The sequence below is a fragment of the Plasmopara halstedii genome (assembly GCF_900000015.1).
Source record: "Plasmopara halstedii genome assembly, contig: Scaffold_555, whole genome shotgun sequence".
NCBI classification, from domain to species: Eukaryota; Oomycota; class Peronosporomycetes; order Peronosporales; family Peronosporaceae; genus Plasmopara; species Plasmopara halstedii.
In genome coordinates, this window is record NW_020187475.1 from 724,909 (window position 1) to 741,578 (window position 16,670).

Genomic DNA, 16,670 nt, shown 5'->3' on the forward strand with positions numbered 1-16,670 from the left:
GAGGACACCAAGAGGTATCTGAACCCACATATTGGATCTTCGATCCCGAAGAATCCCTCGGGTACGTACTTTCCTTTGGTAAAAGAACTCTAAGAGGTCGTCTTCAAAGACCCGCCGTTAGTCCTACCTCTAGAGCGAGGTGTGCGTCTAGAGATCGACCTGGTTCCGGGAACCAAATACTGTGTAACACGCCAATGGCTCCTGCCCAGAAAGCAGTATGAAGTCATTGACGTGCGAAGCACAACGCAGGAATGGTGCGTGAGAGTAAGTTTCCCCATTCGACACCCACATTTTGTGTTCGGAAGCCGAACGGCAAGTGGCCTATCATTCACGCTTATCATAACCTAAATGCTGTCACTATTCAGGCACAGACGCCGATTCTTTGAAAGGATATCCTCCAGAACAATATGGTTGGCTTTACAAAGTACAGCGCTTTCGACTAGGTCGATGGGTGTTACCAACTGATCATGAGAGCGAGTGATATTCCGCTGACAGCGGTGAGTACTCCGAGCGGGATGCTCTGAGAGTGGCTGGTGATGACCCAAAGGCTCTCAAATACACCAGTAATCGTCTTGTAACGCAATTGTTCAGGCCTCACCGGTCGTATGCCCAAACATACTTCGACGGCATCGTCGTCCACAGTCGTGCGGGGCACGGGAAGACAGGTGAGGAAAACCACATTGTCAATCTGAGAGCGGTGCTCGAGTGCATGCGCACAAATAAGCTGTATGCTTATGCCGATAAGTGCATCTTTGGCATAGAAGAAAACCCCTTTTAGGGTGCTTCATTGGAAAGCGTGGCCTTCGAGCGCATCCCGTTTAGGTTGTGGATTGACAAATCGAAAAGAACCAAAAGGACTGGCGCAAGGGCTTGACATCGCCAGCTACTTGCACAGGTATAGCGCAAATTATGCGGAAATGGCACGGCCACTGTCGAACCTCCTTAAGAAGGTTACGGACTGGTGTTGGGACACCGAACATAGTGAGGCTTTTCACAGGGTCAAAGACAGCCTCCCACATGCACCATTACTGACGTTGCCAGATTTCGATCGCTCTTTCACTGTTGGCTGTGACGCTTTGGACTTTGCTATCGGCTGTGCACTGCTGCAGATAGACGCCGAGAGGCGAGATCGGGTGATCGCATTCGAATCTTGCCAGCTCAAGGCTGCATAGAAGAACCACCCAATCCACGACAAGGAATTATTTGCAATGAAGTATGCACTTGTCAACTTCAGGGTGGACCTGCTTAGCTAGAAGACGTTTGTGATCTACACAGACCATGCGTCATTGCGCACTGCGACTCAGGCGCCTCACCTCTCGTAAATGATGACCAGGTGGCTCACATCCTTTGCAGAATATAACTTCGAGGTGAAGTATAGGCCCGAAAAGCAGATTTTTTCGGCTGATGCGTGACAACGCAGACTGGATTATGAGCTTGGTCATGCCACGACGGTGAAGATTTGATCAGCGCCAGCATACGCGGGTGATGGCATGTATGTGGCGTTGCTACAGGCTCTCGGGAGCAAGGAATTTGAAAACTCGGACAAGAAGTTGTCGTCGCGACTGCTTGCACGGTTGAACCGACATTCATTGAACATTGGAGTTCTGTATTATAGCACCGACTCAACGGATACGCCACGAATTGTGGTTCCTCAAGGTGAGGATTTGAAATACCGTATCTTTTATGGGGTCCACGACACTCAACTTAGTGGTCATCTCGGTCGTAAGAAGACTTGCGGCTCTATGACTTGCCACTACTGGTGGTCCAAGCTGAACAAATGGATGAGCACATATGTGAGCACGTGTGAGATATTTGTCAGCGCGTGAACCCCTCTCCGGATGCGGCGGCGCTGGCCAGTTTACCGGTATCCTTCGGGTGTTGGCAGTCCATGGATATGAAATTTGAGTTTGGCCTGCCAAAGGACTCGGCGGACAACACGGGTTTGGTGGTCTTTGTTGACCGTATAAGCAAGATGGTTCATTTTGCGGTAGTGCTGGACACCATTGACGGCGTGGGTACAGTGACGCTCATTGGCGATCATTCTTTCGACAGCATAGACTCTCGGAGTCAATTGTCTCTGATAGAGGCCCGCGCTTCACAGGGAAGGTTTGGTCTCCAATCTTCAGGGTGCTGAGCACCAAGTTGACTATGTCAACAGCGGACCTTTTGCAGACTGATGGTCAAACTTAGCGCGGAATCGCGTCGTTGAAGACGTTTCACAGCGTCTGCGCTGAGACGCCGAGGCACTGGAGCACTATGCTACACTCGTTGAGTTTTCTCTGTACAAAGTAGTGCATTTATCTACCAGCTACACGCCGTTCTACGTGAACTAGCTTGCTCATCCTCGTGTCCCGCTCACACCGCCATCCCATGGTTCAAGGCTTGGTCGGGGGAATAGCCGAACGGCTAGCTTATGTCAGCCCCCTCACTGTCCGTAAAGATGTCGATGACTTCCTGTCTACCAGAATGAGTGTCCTACGACACGTTCATGATGCGATGGCTGGAAGCCAAGACATGCAGATAGAATACATAGATGGGAGAAGTAGGAGAAACGATGAAAACTTTAAGGTCGGAGACCTGGTTTTACCAAATGCTAAAACCTTCCTACACATGCAGTCCCTGCTGTCTCTAAGACAAAGCTTTGCCCACTGTTTGATCTTGTGAAGTCGTGACCAAGCTCGGCCTAGCCATATCCGCTGAGCCTTCCGAGAAGGATGCGCACACACCCGGTGCTTTATTTGGACTTGCTTAAGCCGTTTGGGGATCCGGCGGAAGTGAACGCGGAAGGGTTGGTGCCGGGACGGCGCCAAAAGATGCTCGGCCACCCAGAAACTGAACCAGCAGCCAGTTATGAGCACGGTGTGCAACACTTTCCATTTCCAACGTCGCAAGGCGCTCCACCGTTGCACGAAGTGACGTATTTGCGTAGGAGTCGCTTCGACAGAGCGCGATAATCCTCAACGTGAGACAGTCGGTGCACAAAGTGCTCCAGGCTCTCGAGATCTTCCGCACAGCGGTTGGCGACCTTGAGAGATGCTCGGAGGAATTCCGATGACGACGGACAATTTTCTCCAACGCTTGAAGAGCATCGCGAGTCACCGGACGGCGATTGACCAAGTCGTCATCGTCCGCCGCCGAGTCTTCTCGATGAGAATGGTGGCGTCCACTACCACGTGGAACGCCTTGTGGATCGAGGATCTAACCCAATATCTTGTGAAGTGGCGGGAATACCCAAAGACCGAGAACTCGAGGGAGTTTGAGGTATCACATCGGCAAGACTGCCTTGACGTCATGGACGCTTATGATCAGAAGGATAATGACGCTCCGCGTCGTCGTGCACCCCACGATTCTCGGCAGTAGCTTGGGAAGCCGAAGGGCATGAGCTGAGCTCAAGCTATGGCCCTGAGCTGCTGTGGTCGTAGCTTCACCCGTGAAGAGCTCGCGGGAGCCTGATGGATGAATTTTATGTGTCGCGGGGCGACAATACACAGGAAGACGGCGCTGTGCCTCGAGTGTGGTAAATGCAAATCGTAGACGGCACTCAATGCGCACGCCCACTTCCCTTGTGGCTTTGCTGTAAGGTAGACAGCGAGGAAAGTTTCCGATGCCACACCACCCATCGCTTAAAGAGCTCCTCACCTTCTGCAGCGGTTTCACCAGGGGCGAGCACCACAGGAATAGTGCGCGTTGCGGGTACAGGAGCGCCTCCTTTTTGAGCTCGAAGTCGAGCGCGGTACTTATCCATTAGGATATCTTGGGGTACCAAGAAGAGCTCGATGAGCTTTCCGCTGGTCAAATGTAGCTTGTGTAGTGGCCGGGGACCGACTACGTAGACGCCTAATAATCGAGTGATTGCGTCATTCGCTTCAGTAGCAGGATCCACCGAGCGGAATCCGTGTTCCAAACGAGGACCAACGACCGGACGTGGATACGAGCGCATGAGGGCTGCCCTGTGGGCAGCCTCCGACTGCTGCTCCTGTGCCTCGTCGAGGCGATCGGTAGCAATCCCACTTCCTCCGGAAGTCGAGAGGTCGGGGACGGACACGATGTCCGAAAGATTAGAGCTGCGCTCACATTGCGCCGTTGACGCATTTCATCCTCCTCGTCTTCACATGCTGGGAGAGGAATATCCGACTCATAGTCGACTCCCTCCAAATCATCGACAAGAAAATCCGTCGCCCGGGGCGTGCGCAGTATGTAGCGCTGGGCTGCCGAGGGCTTGGGATGTGCTTCCCATGATGCCGCGGACGTGCTGTCTGGAGATGCACATCATGCAGAAGGATAAGAGGAGCTTTGCCCGCGGGCGCCCTTGGAACCAGCTAGGCTGGGTGTTTTTGTGTCATAGACAATGAGCTCATTGAGCGAAGAATGTAGAAGGATGTTCTTCAGGGCGTAACGGTGTCTCAGGCACGCGAGCCTCGTATGAGGCGACGATTAAATGGGAATTGTGGGAATTCACAATTCTTATCGGGTAAAGTGTAACGGGGTTGGACGTCCCCTTGAATGAAAGGGCGGGACACACAAGATGGTGTGACCGTACATAGATCTGGAATACACAAGTTTGTTTAATCACACAATGATGTGGCTACACCGTACCAAGAAGCCACTACGTGGCAGGTTTGCCAGTAGTGATGCATATAAATTAGTCTCTACTATATCAATTAGGTATTACTAAATGAACTAGGAAGCCTGAGGTTTTAGATATTGGCGGCTCTGCCGCAACCAAAACAATAATATACATTTTCATATTTTGATTGGAAGAGTATCTTCACCTTGTTAAGGTTTCCAGTGCTTTTGGAGGTAGCGTATCGCTATCCGCTACACTTGAACTGGTTCTTGTAAGGAACGTAAGGTCGATGATTTTAGCTTAGCTTCCATTAAGCAAAGAGCTACGGCAGCTCCGCTGCACGGGGCCACCAGAATTGGGTACTGAGAGACTGGTAGGTCTTCTCATGGCTAACGTGATCTCTTGGCGTATGATGCACTTCGTACACGATATTGTACTTCAAATCATTGTTGTGGGGAACCACAATCCGTGGATCATCGTTAAATACAACTTCATAGTGAAGGAAACCATTCTTCAAGGCATAACGATGCATCCGTGATTTCAAGCGACCCGAAAGCTTGTCGTGAAAATTCATATCGCTCGATGAGAGTGCCTTGATAATTAGACTACACTATACATCTTCAACATAAGTTCGACGCATCATATTAAATACATCGTTTTTGATGTTGCCAATATGGGCTAGCTCATAATCCGGACGACGCGACAATGCGTCTACAAGCATGATCAGTTTTCCTGGCTTGTACGCGACCATGAAGTTGTATGCTGCGGGTAGACGACAAACAAGTTGAGACCAAGAGGTGAACATGAAACTTCACCAGACAATAATTTCATTGCAAAAAGATCCTCGCCGTGGACAGGGTTCTGCTGTTGCGATTGACAAGACACGAGACGATCGTGTACTTTTGAGTCTTTTGCAAAACTGCATAGCTAATTGCAAACTCAGAAGCGTCACACACCACGCTATACAGCAAGTAATAGTGCTTCCATCAAAACGTTCTGAAGATGGGTGAATGTATTTTCTCAAGTGGATGACAACTCCCATGGTACGTCTTCCTCCAGCAAGTTTGATGGTGAGCGTATTGTCTCCGCATAGTTATGCGAAGGGCGGTGCAGGTAATTGGACAAACCCATCCATTTGCTTTAGTCCTTTTAAATATGCAGCCTTGGCCACTACAAGATTGCTTTGAATTTTTCAGGGTCTGTATGAACACCGTGTTCACCAACATAACAACCGAGGACCGGTACTTTGTTAGCACCGAAAATGCACTTTGCAACATTCACTTGCAATGAATGTTCACGCATACATTCTGGCACACACGGAGGGGCTCAAAGTGCAATTCTCCGGCGCACTTGTCTGCATTATCATACCGCTTATTCTTGCGCATCCACTCGAGCACCGATCTTAACTGGACAATTTATGTGTCCCCCCGTGCCCCCCACGACTGTGGACGAAAATTTCATCATAGTATGACTGTGCATACGCCCGATGGGACCTGAAGAACTGCGTGACAAGACGACTAAATGTTGCTGGTGCAGACCTTCCAACTTTATCCTTCGAATGAACGAAAATATCGACAAATTAGGTTTGCGCAAAATCGAAACAGATAGGAGACAAATCGATTGAACGTTGCTGGGGCACTGGATAGTACTTGCGGCATCACAAGCCACTTCCATAACATACCGGATGGTGTATAAACGTCAAAGGGACGTCATCAAGATTTGGCATACCCATCAACCGAATAGAGTGCACTACAGTGTATACAGACGGATATACGGTGGATGATGGTGATTCGGCGATTGAGCGGAAAGCGTCTGCCCAATCATTTTTTTTATAGGCGTGAATGATACACCGTTTACCATTTTGTTCGCGCACATAAAACGTTGTCGCGATGTAAGTGAGCTTACTCTCCCTCACCAAATCAGCAGCTTGCTTTTGCGCAAAGTATTGATCGATATATTCACCCTGCTTACGCGACAGTAGCCATTGTCGAAGCTCTACATGCTTTAAACCAGATTCACGATCGATTTCATGTCGAACACCACGTTCGGGTGGAAGACTAGAGGGCGGCTTTGCATCAAGGACGTCATCTTTGTATTCCATAACTAGTGAATAATAAGGATCAGTTATATCCTTGAAAGTAGCACCGCCTCTGCGTGATTCCACACGCTGTCAAAGTTCTTCAAAAACCGAATCATCCATGATTATGATTAATTGATTAGAGTAGTTCCGCTTTATCGATCTTCGGCTGTCGCAACACGACCTCCCCAATACCATAACACTTGAGGTCGTGTAGAAAGTAATTGTAAGATGCAAGTTGCACCAGCTCTTCCAGCACCGGGAACGGTGTCGAAATAGCATCGGCTCTTGCAGCTTCACAAACACGTTGCATCCACAATTCGTGGACCCGCATATTCGCGTGCTAAAGGTCCATCATGAGGAAAAGTACGCCAGACTAACTCATCTTACAGACTCAGCAGCATTCATAGCGGGGGTATCAGTACCGCAATCAACAAATCCCGATGACCCCTTCACATGTGTGTGCTCAACCACACAACTGATGGGAGCATCACAATTGTGATCAGCTAATACTGACCTAGACTCCGACTCGACCACTGCATTAGTGAGAGTTTTGGTATATTCATCCACAATCAATTCCTTTGACTTTCCAGTGCACACATGTCCACAATTTTTATCCGTTCTGATGGTGTCAGCACCCGGCATCCCTCCCTAATAAAATCATTTCGGTGAGCTAAATTGCCATGCTCGCCAACGATTCTTAAAAGTGGCCAATTTTGTAATTTTGGGCAACACTTGATCCATTGACACACTTCCTGAGTGACCACCCGTGGCCACTCTATATGTCCGTACCTCTCCTAATCTAGGGATTGCCCAATTGCATGGCATATACCATAATATGTGAATCATTACCAGCAGCATACGACTGCCGAGCGCCTGAGCGCTTCTTCCAGTGCCTAGTAAATGGGTTCATTTCTCCCAAGGGCTTCACCTACGCCAGGAGGGTAACTCCCAATTATTTTCGATCGCCAATCAATCCATGGATCATGCTTTCGAAGCTTCAGTATGCCCAAAATTAGGTCATACTGTCTCTCCATATCGAGAAATGTGAATACTTCCTTTGATTTGAAGTCTTCAAACTTAATTTAAAGACCAATTATAAATTTTTTACCACACCAGTGGCCAACTTCACTGAGATAAAGCCATTACTTCTATCTGGTGCATCCGAAAGCACTGAATCATTTTCATTTTGCCTCCGCGCATAGTTACGCGACGCGCCAGAGTGGATCAAGACTCTTAACGGATGACCATAATCCTTCACACTCACTATGACCACGAGGAGACCACTTCGACTCATGTCGTGAGCAAAGTAGAACGATCGTTCACGGACATAAACCTCGTGAGTGAATTGACCACCGCACTCACATGAATGCACATTTGCCCCGGTAGACCACCCTGCATCTATTGAGTACCGGCGTTTCCCGAACGCCTTGTGATATTAATTATGGCTCGGAGCCACTACGACGAGAAGATTTTGAGAGGTTTGTCTCCCACGTGGACAATGACAGCGGATGTGACAAAATTGTTGACATCCATATAGCAAATTTGCTGCCTACTGACAGTCACTGCGCTGAAATTCATTAGTTCTAAACATTCACTGCTTCCATCGAATTGACCGATCGACCACGTGCTCGACGTTGACAGCAGTCTCACACAATGCAATTATAATCACATCTTCCAGAGTCGTTGGACTCTGGCAGAAGAATTCTGTCTTAAGAGAACCATAAGTGATTCCTTTCATATACTGCGACCATCACTGTCTTAGACAGTGGCTTGCTTGCAATGCAAGCACGAAGCCCACGGAGCTTCTGTACGACTATGTACAGAAGCTCCGTGGGCACAGTACATTGTACGACTATGTACAATGTACTGTCGTCTTGACGGCATGACAAAAAGTTCGACCGTTGTCGAAATGCCGAGTTCGGCGGAAGGAACATCGATTCCTTGGTTCTTTTCACGTGTTAAGTAATTGAGACGGTTGACTCTCCATGTCATTGCTCAATCATTTCCACGGCTTTTCCTATGCGACATGGCAAATGCCACTTGACTGCGATCATCAAGAATTTGAGCCAACGCGGAAGCAATGTCCGTTTCTCGCTGCCAAACCGCAAGATTTTCAGTTTCGTTTTCATGAACGCTTTTCACCTTAATTATCTCGAGACGGCGGTGTTACCATCATTCGTGGAGGTGACGGAGCTGGCGCCAATATGTTTTGGAATAAAAGTCCCAGTAATTTTTGCTCATACGCAGTAAAATTTGTTAATCGTTGAGTCATCGCTTATTGGTCCATTTGAACCATGTCGAAGACCGCGTGGACTTCGATTTAAGCTTGCAGCTTTAACACTCTCCCATCGCGAGTGTGCTGGGAATGCATATCTCTCCCTATTGATCTGAGGGCGACCACCGCCTGTGGTGTCTGCATGATCCATAGATGAATCCATTGAATTAGTCGGCATTGAAATGACTACAAGTGCCACCAAGCGTAACGGGAATTGCTTGTTCAAGACTTAAATTGGATGACACACTTCACCGCGTGTTGCTCACTTCCAGCAAGCCGTTGATTTATGTGAACGAGGAGAAAAGGTAAAGTGACATTTTTATGGCCAATAGGCCTTAAACTGATAAGTGCCTCCAATTCTGATAAAACAGAATTGAGGGGTATACAACTGTCTAGGATATTAAGATAGCGTTTGTTACACATAGAAGTATGGGGTTTAGCCAACATGACCCCATTACAATATGTAAATCTTTTTAAGTCCGACAACTGCGACTGAATGAACTGTATCCTCTAAGAGAACAGAGCACTAGCTGCTGACTTATCTGTCATCCCGATAACTAGACACGTAGCGATGCCATGTCTATCGTTGATGGTGTAGGAAAAGGTACTTGCCGTCGCAAAGACCGAAGGGCGTTTATTGCCCGCCTAAAAGGCAATTTGCCTGCTTTGTAAATGCAACATATAGCGACAGCTCATCCAAGCGTTCGTAAGAGAATCACTGGCTCAAAACGAGAGGCAGTTGATTCTAAAAGTTCAGACCCTAAAAGAATTTTTTTTTTTGGTATGAGAAGTTGAGATGGCCATGCTGTAGATGGATAAACAGAGCATTTTGCTAACAATATAAAATATGTAGGAGATCGAGCGCAAGACTGGGCATTCACGGACACAACCTTCATATAAGGCGCATTCTGACATAATTAGTGTTGAGACAACATATATTTCAGGTGTTCGCACCGCGATTCAGGGTTACATCGTGCAAACAAAAGTCTTGTCCACTAACAAACGAAGCGAGAATGCGTGTGTTATATCCAAGCGCTACAAGCGTTCATCGGCGCGATGACCGCAGCCCTCTCTCGAAGGAAGTAGCAATTTTCATCAATATGGTTGAGCTTCACACGCTTACTGGTCGGACTGTGGCCTTTTGCGAAGGCTCTATCATTTTAAAAAAAAACTGTGGGTGTCTCATTGCATACGATACAATTTTTATCCAGCAAGCGCCGAATGGCTGTATGAAAGCGCCGGAGGCAATGGCATCCAGCTAGGCTGAAGTGAAAAACCTTTAGCTACTGAGCACCCCCGCAGTACTCGCGAATGAAGAGAAAATATGTTGGTGGCAGAGCAAAACATCTGTGCCTTGAATGCTCCTTTGCTCTTGGCCAAATTTACAAAGGGTCAAGCTTTTAGATAACGTCTTCCAACGAATCTTTGCAGATAAGTGTCATGTCCCAGCTGGCACAGGGCGACCTACTGGGTAAAAGCTGGGCTCTTTTTTCTTTAAGATCGTGTTCGATCGGAGCCTTAACGAAAGCGACTTTTTCTAAGAGTGGCTGGATTTAAGGCAAGATAATCATTTGTTGATATCAATTTACCAGGCATTGAGAGGCCGTTAAAACTCCTTATAGTGTCAGGATTGTCGTACAACGGCATACAAAGCACAACTGCCTAAAACAGCATACAATACATGAAAGCATCAAATATGTCAATCTCAGGTACGATATCTGCGCGTTTTGCGATACTGATACAAACGAAAGTGGTGAAATTCTGTTAAGCCTCAAAGCAGAATCCGAGAGCATCGACAGCTTCGAATTGCGGACTCGTCATGGCCTTGGGTTTGAGAAATTATCACATTTAAGGTGAGTCGCACAATGGCCAGAAATTGATTTGATTCAAAGGTACTCCGCCACACACTTCCTATTGATGACGTTATAAAGAAACTAGCCTTGAAAGCAGAAGCCTTTGCAATCCGGAAAAAAATCTGGCAGTTTCGGTGCGGGACATAAGATGCCCAAATCGTCAATTATATAATACTGTTGGGTGCCTCACGCTAATATGGATGACAGAGGCCGCAATGAGCCGCAGACTCAAGCTGAGGCAGACAACAACGATAATATATTGTGGTTTTAGGGTAGTTTCGGGTGAGACAGGAATGACCGACATTATGTCGTGGTACATACGTTGTACATTTAAAGAGAATGACCAATTCAACAGTAAGCTGGATCAACTAATGCTACAGAAAATAGAGACAGGTAAGCGGAGTGTCGAAGAATTTTGTGCCTGAATTGGCTGAGACCTTCACCTCTTTATCGATGGTAGAAGGGCCGGACTGTAGGTTTATTTCGAAAGAATAAAACATTCGTGTTTAGCGACAAAATTTCCTAAGTTCTGTATTCACGAAACTATGAAGCACCCACCACGCAAAACAGTTAAGGGTTTTGGGATAGTAGCGAGAAAAATTACTCACTCGTGAACGGAGTGACAGGAGTAGTTCTCGGTGATGTTGTCATCATCATAAACTCCGGTAGCTGTTCTCCCTCAGCTTGAAAATTTACCCCTAAAGACTGTTCGTATGAAAGTGCAAGACGATGGAATCGCTAAAACGGTAAGATAGACGTGGAAGAAAAGCAAGCTTGTCATTCGTCATGGATAAGTCCATATTGTGGTATTCGCAGACAATTGAGTGCGAGGAAGTGGCGGTAGTTTTCAAGGAACCTTTGTCCTTTCCTGAATATATATCGCGAACTGGTCACAAGCAAACCGCCCCGTGTGCTTTCTTGGCTAAAGGAGCGCATCGTCAAACACACAGAATTCCCGGATGCAAAAACTGCGTCACACGGAATGCTTCTCACAACGAAAACAGTGTAAAGTCATTGATGTATTCTGTCACGCGAAGCGAAAAGAAGTGGCATCCATTCAACGAGATTGACGAGGAGGCGTGTCATGTCAGCATAATTTGCACTATTCTTGTGCAGATTAATGCCCACGTCAAATTACTTTCTTAACTTGATTTACGGCATAAGCATTAGCCAGTTTGCAATAGCCTTGAAAGTTGTAAATCCACCCTCCGAGGGTGAAATACGAGTTGCTTGGTAAGTTGTTTACGAGGCCACTAGACACACTTGAGAAGCTTCCATCTGTCGGTAGTCCTGATGAAATAAAGAGATTGGCGGCCAAAGGACTGGAGGCAAAAACCTTTCACCAGATATGATAATGCGATTTAAAGAGCGCCTTAACCGGGCATTGAATATAGCGCAGATTGTCTGTACCGTGCTGCCACCAACACTTTGCGTCCAGCCCATTGAGGGCAAATGCAAAGAAGTCTTTTACTTTGAAAAGATAATCCTTTCGTTATAGCTTAGACGGAGTCACATCGCATCGCGCTTGTAGCCTTAGGCTAGATGGCAGCGCGCAAGAACGGCCAGTAGAAAACGTTTTTTATCATCAAACAATTGCAGCGTAATCAATCGTCGGTGTTTTGCAACGCATATTGGAGTTGTTATCACATCTTGTCCACCCGTTAACGAATGCAGAAAACGCGGAATATGCGTATGATATAAAACCTTTGAACGCCGATATGGCAACTGATCCTCTTCGTAACAGCTTTTATCTTCATGCAGAATCTCTGGACATGTGCAATTTTGGTGTGATATCTCGCATTCGCCCAACTCTTTTCAAATATGCGGTGCGTGAAGCATAAATGCGGACGAAGCTCAACTTTAGTGCTGCGATGGCAACATGGGGACTGGAAGTGAAGAGCTATATGTGCGTCAAGGGCAATTGGCCTAAGTAATGATGAAGCAAAAGAGAGATATCGGATAGTTGCTAAGCAACTTCGCAGCACTCAAAGACGTTTTGTCTTCAGTGGTACAAGACATTTCGCGTGTATGCGTCACCCTTCGCACTTTGCTGATAGTCAAAGTTCATTAGGTGTAAAAGGGTCGTCTGCAAAAGAACTGCTTGAAGTTGTTCCCCGTGGTCGTCGTGGACAATTGGACCTTGTCCTCAAAGTAGCGGCTCTCTCTTTGATGTGTAATTTGACGTCGGTTACAATCATCAACGCTCCGGCCTTGGTGGAGATGATCAAAGTATTGATCGGACTAGGGACATTATGCAGCTACGTACAATACGCGACTGCCGAACACAGTTTACAGTACGCAAAGGCAATGAAAATGCCAAAATCATTTACAGTATTCGTGAGTCTCCCAGCAGGCAAACTAGCGATTTTCAATCGTCTGGTGACACAACTGGTCAGGTTACATTGTGGACAGACATAAGCCTATATTCGCTTAACGTTGTACAGGACGATAGAAGCCGAAAGCAGAAAACCACATCACACTTTTACGATCAATGCTCGAAATTATGCAATTCAATATGAAATCTCCAATATCATTCGGCGCGTCTTTGGCGCCCACAAAATCTCCTTGCTGAGTTGTTTATCGAGAGCAAGGCTTGTTAGCAGACTTCTTGTACGAATAGCCAATTTTTGATTGGTCAGTGTCTGTCTCGAAAGAAGTTGAGAACGTGGGTTTGTCGGGCCATCTACAAGGTCAATGCAAACTATGCCGACATGATACGACCCCTCACCAATCTACTTTAAATGATGCTGAACGGAGTTGAGGTGTGGCAAAAGAGACGTTTTGAGGCTGTAGAAATAGTTCTCATGTCCTGATTATGAATGTTTTCAATCCAGATTCGCTATACAACGTTGTCTGTCTCGGTAATGGTCTGCGCTCTACTTCAGGTGGATGCGAACGGATATAAAGCATGATCGCGCTTAAGCCTCGCCAGCTAGAGGCTGGGAGATCTACCCTTTTCAGGATAGGATGCTACTTGTAACGAAGTCAAGCGTGGTATATCTGCTCGGCTGTAAGTCTTTTGTGATCTTCACACTTTATGCGACGTTACGCACAACGGTGCCGTCACCACATCTCGCAAAGATGGCAATATGGTATCCTTGTTTGCCAAGGATATATATGTGCTATATATGCATAATGTGCGAAGGCGCTCTCGCGACTCTCCATTACAGACTGTCGCATGCCTCGATGGACTTCGCGCACTAATAAGGCGAGGCGTACAGCGAACGGGTCAGACGCAACGAGTATTGCAATATACAAAGTGTTTAAGACTTAAGAAGCTTTTTACCGAAGTGCACTGCTTCATGCCGACCTGATATGTCTTACTACATCACTGACTCAGCGCGGAGACATGCGTCATTATAAGATCCCACAGGTATAGAAAACAATACTTTGGAGCAATACACATTAGAGAGATTGCGAGGCATATGACCTGGCTACATTTGAAGGGGGGAAATAAAAGGACATACCGCTCAATGACCACTTTGTATAGGTGACCCAACATGTATAAGTACGTGAACATATACGGGTGCACATTCGAAAGGTATCAATGAATTAAACGTCGCCGATTACGATGGCATACTTGACCAGTCTGCCGGGTTTGCCAGAGCCTTGACATTTGGAAAGTATAAACCATACTTTTAGTATTTCAAAATACGTGACTGGAACTTTAGGAATTGTCGTCTTGGATAGTCTTGGCAAGATGGAGCATTTCGCTGCTGTCAGCGCTAAAGTCGCTCAGTGCAATGCTAGCCAAGCTGTTTATCGGGTAAGTCTTTCATCCTGGATCACTCCAGCTTCATCTCTTATGAAGAACAGCAGAGTCGCCCTTTGTAACAATCTGCCCACCAGTAGATACAAATCGACCAAGCAGTGGAAAAGCTTATTGGTCGGTAGGTGCATTGCAGTCTCATGGCGACAAGTGGGGGTGATGACAAAAGGAAGTGGGGGTGGTGAATTGTTGTCTCGACGTCCGCGTCTCTCTTTTGCCTTGTAAAGTCAAACATCAGGTGACTCGACCACTTTGCTGGAGCTAGCTTGTAAAGTCTTAAGTAGGGGGACGAGCTCCACGGTGGGGTGTTGCAACACTAGTTGCCGATAAATACGGCATGGACCCACGACTCGAGCAGCAAGAAGCTGAACGCAGTAAACACCTCCTCCTTGGGCAAATGCTAGGCTGTGAATCTGCCGGATGAGGGCAAAGAGGTTTATACAGGCCTCAGAAAGTCACTGGGACCGTTCTTACCGGAGGTATGGGCATCCTTGCCGATAATTATAGCGAGCGCATCAGTCACAAAGATCGTGCTTTCATCGAGACCCGTCGTATCAATTCATTTGGAGCACGGGAGTGGATGCCCGAAACAAATACGCTTAGAAGAACAGACATGGTACTTCCAGGCATTTTTGAACAAATTATCAATAGTCAGGATAAGTCTAAAATTAGTGTGGCCCAAATCTTTGTGAGGAAACTTGAGAGCAAGCAAATGCGTTAGAACTGTACGAAATTCACATTTCGCCTAGTGTAATAATGGATAATTTAGCAGTACCAGTATTTCAGTGTTTATGAAGATATCGAAACTCCGTGATCTACATGTACAGGCGAGCTATTAGCCGCACATTTGAAAAGGTTTTGAGGGTAGAACTTAATATTTAGTAGCTGGCAAATATCAAATATATATACTCTTGAAATGTAAGTGCAGATTTCGGATGTTGGCTGAATTGTAGATTCTCCCTTTCATTCTCTACGTTTCTGATCTATGGGCGTCTGTTGATGCTTACTGTGAGAGCTTAATTTTCTTCTGCGAAAAGTGAATGGCTGCCATTTGCAACCTCCATCGCTCGGAGAAAATATTCACATTGGTTTTCACTGGTCTCCACTGGTCTCGCAGTGAATTCCTTCTGCTCTTACCAGCGCCGGCTTAGAGTGCTCTTGGATGTGCACAATCAAAGCTGGTGAGCGATACCCAGGCAAACAGTTACCGCCATCCGCCCTTTCAAAACCAATTTTCTGATTTTATTAGACAAACGATAGGTTATTCAGCTGGTCTTGCTGTTCCAGAGACAGGTTCTCGAACATTATGTGCTCCATAGTCACGACTCAGTCACAGAATTTACTACAAAAGCTAATAAGTGCACCTGTGTTGCTTTGTCCATTGTATTGAGGAAGTTTTGTCTTTCAGGTCCGCGTTAGCAAACGCACAAAAGTTGGGCTCGTGCGCCCCTGTATAGTGCAACCAAGAGCATATAGAGTGATCAGCACTTTTTTTGGAGAGCACGTATATGTCAATGATTTTTTTCAAGATATTAAACGTCTACTTTCTTCTATAATAAATCTGATAAATTGATATAATTTTGTGACGAATATCAATACTTTGATGTTTATAAAAATCACAATTAAACAAGAGTGCAATACGAGTTCGTAGTATTGCATACCTACCCCATTACATACAGTATATTATCACTGTGTACCAAACTGCTGTGAATTGTGCTACAATGCTTTCCTAAAGAGTGCTAGCCATGGTAGAATAGCTATTCATTTTATTATTTTTGATTTAGAAGCGGTTTTTATTTTTCCTTGGGTTTTACCATAAAGTTTTTCATCAGTTAAATTTCCAATAATACTTTTAATTTTTGAACTATCTACTGTTGTAAATTTTTTATTAAACATGTCAGTTCCAGGTTCCAGTAGTTTTGTCAGTAAAATTTCTCGAACGCTGTACATCCTAAGTGTAATGTGTTTACCAATTTCACCACTTTAAAAAAATATTTAAGAGAGAATAAAAAAATGCCCCAACTTTTGCCATATATAAAAAAATTATCCCAACTTTTCAAAAAATAAAAAAAATACACAACAGAAGATGTATTGTATTAGGAATGAATTAGCATAATTTAACAAAA

At 46.0% G+C, this 16,670-nt stretch overlaps 1 protein-coding gene across 1 annotated transcript; it reads right to left on the reverse strand.

The window, feature by feature from the left end:
- Positions 1-16,260: 16,260 nt before the first annotated feature.
- PHALS_11674 (uncharacterized protein) lies at positions 16,261-16,494 on the reverse strand (the record flags this gene model as incomplete). The annotated part of the gene is made up of 2 exons (XM_024727077.1): positions 16,261-16,283; positions 16,359-16,494. 2 exons carry the CDS (start codon positions 16,492-16,494, stop codon positions 16,261-16,263), a joined length of 159 nt encoding a protein of 52 aa, XP_024577690.1.
- Between the last annotated feature and the right edge of the window lie 176 nt (positions 16,495-16,670).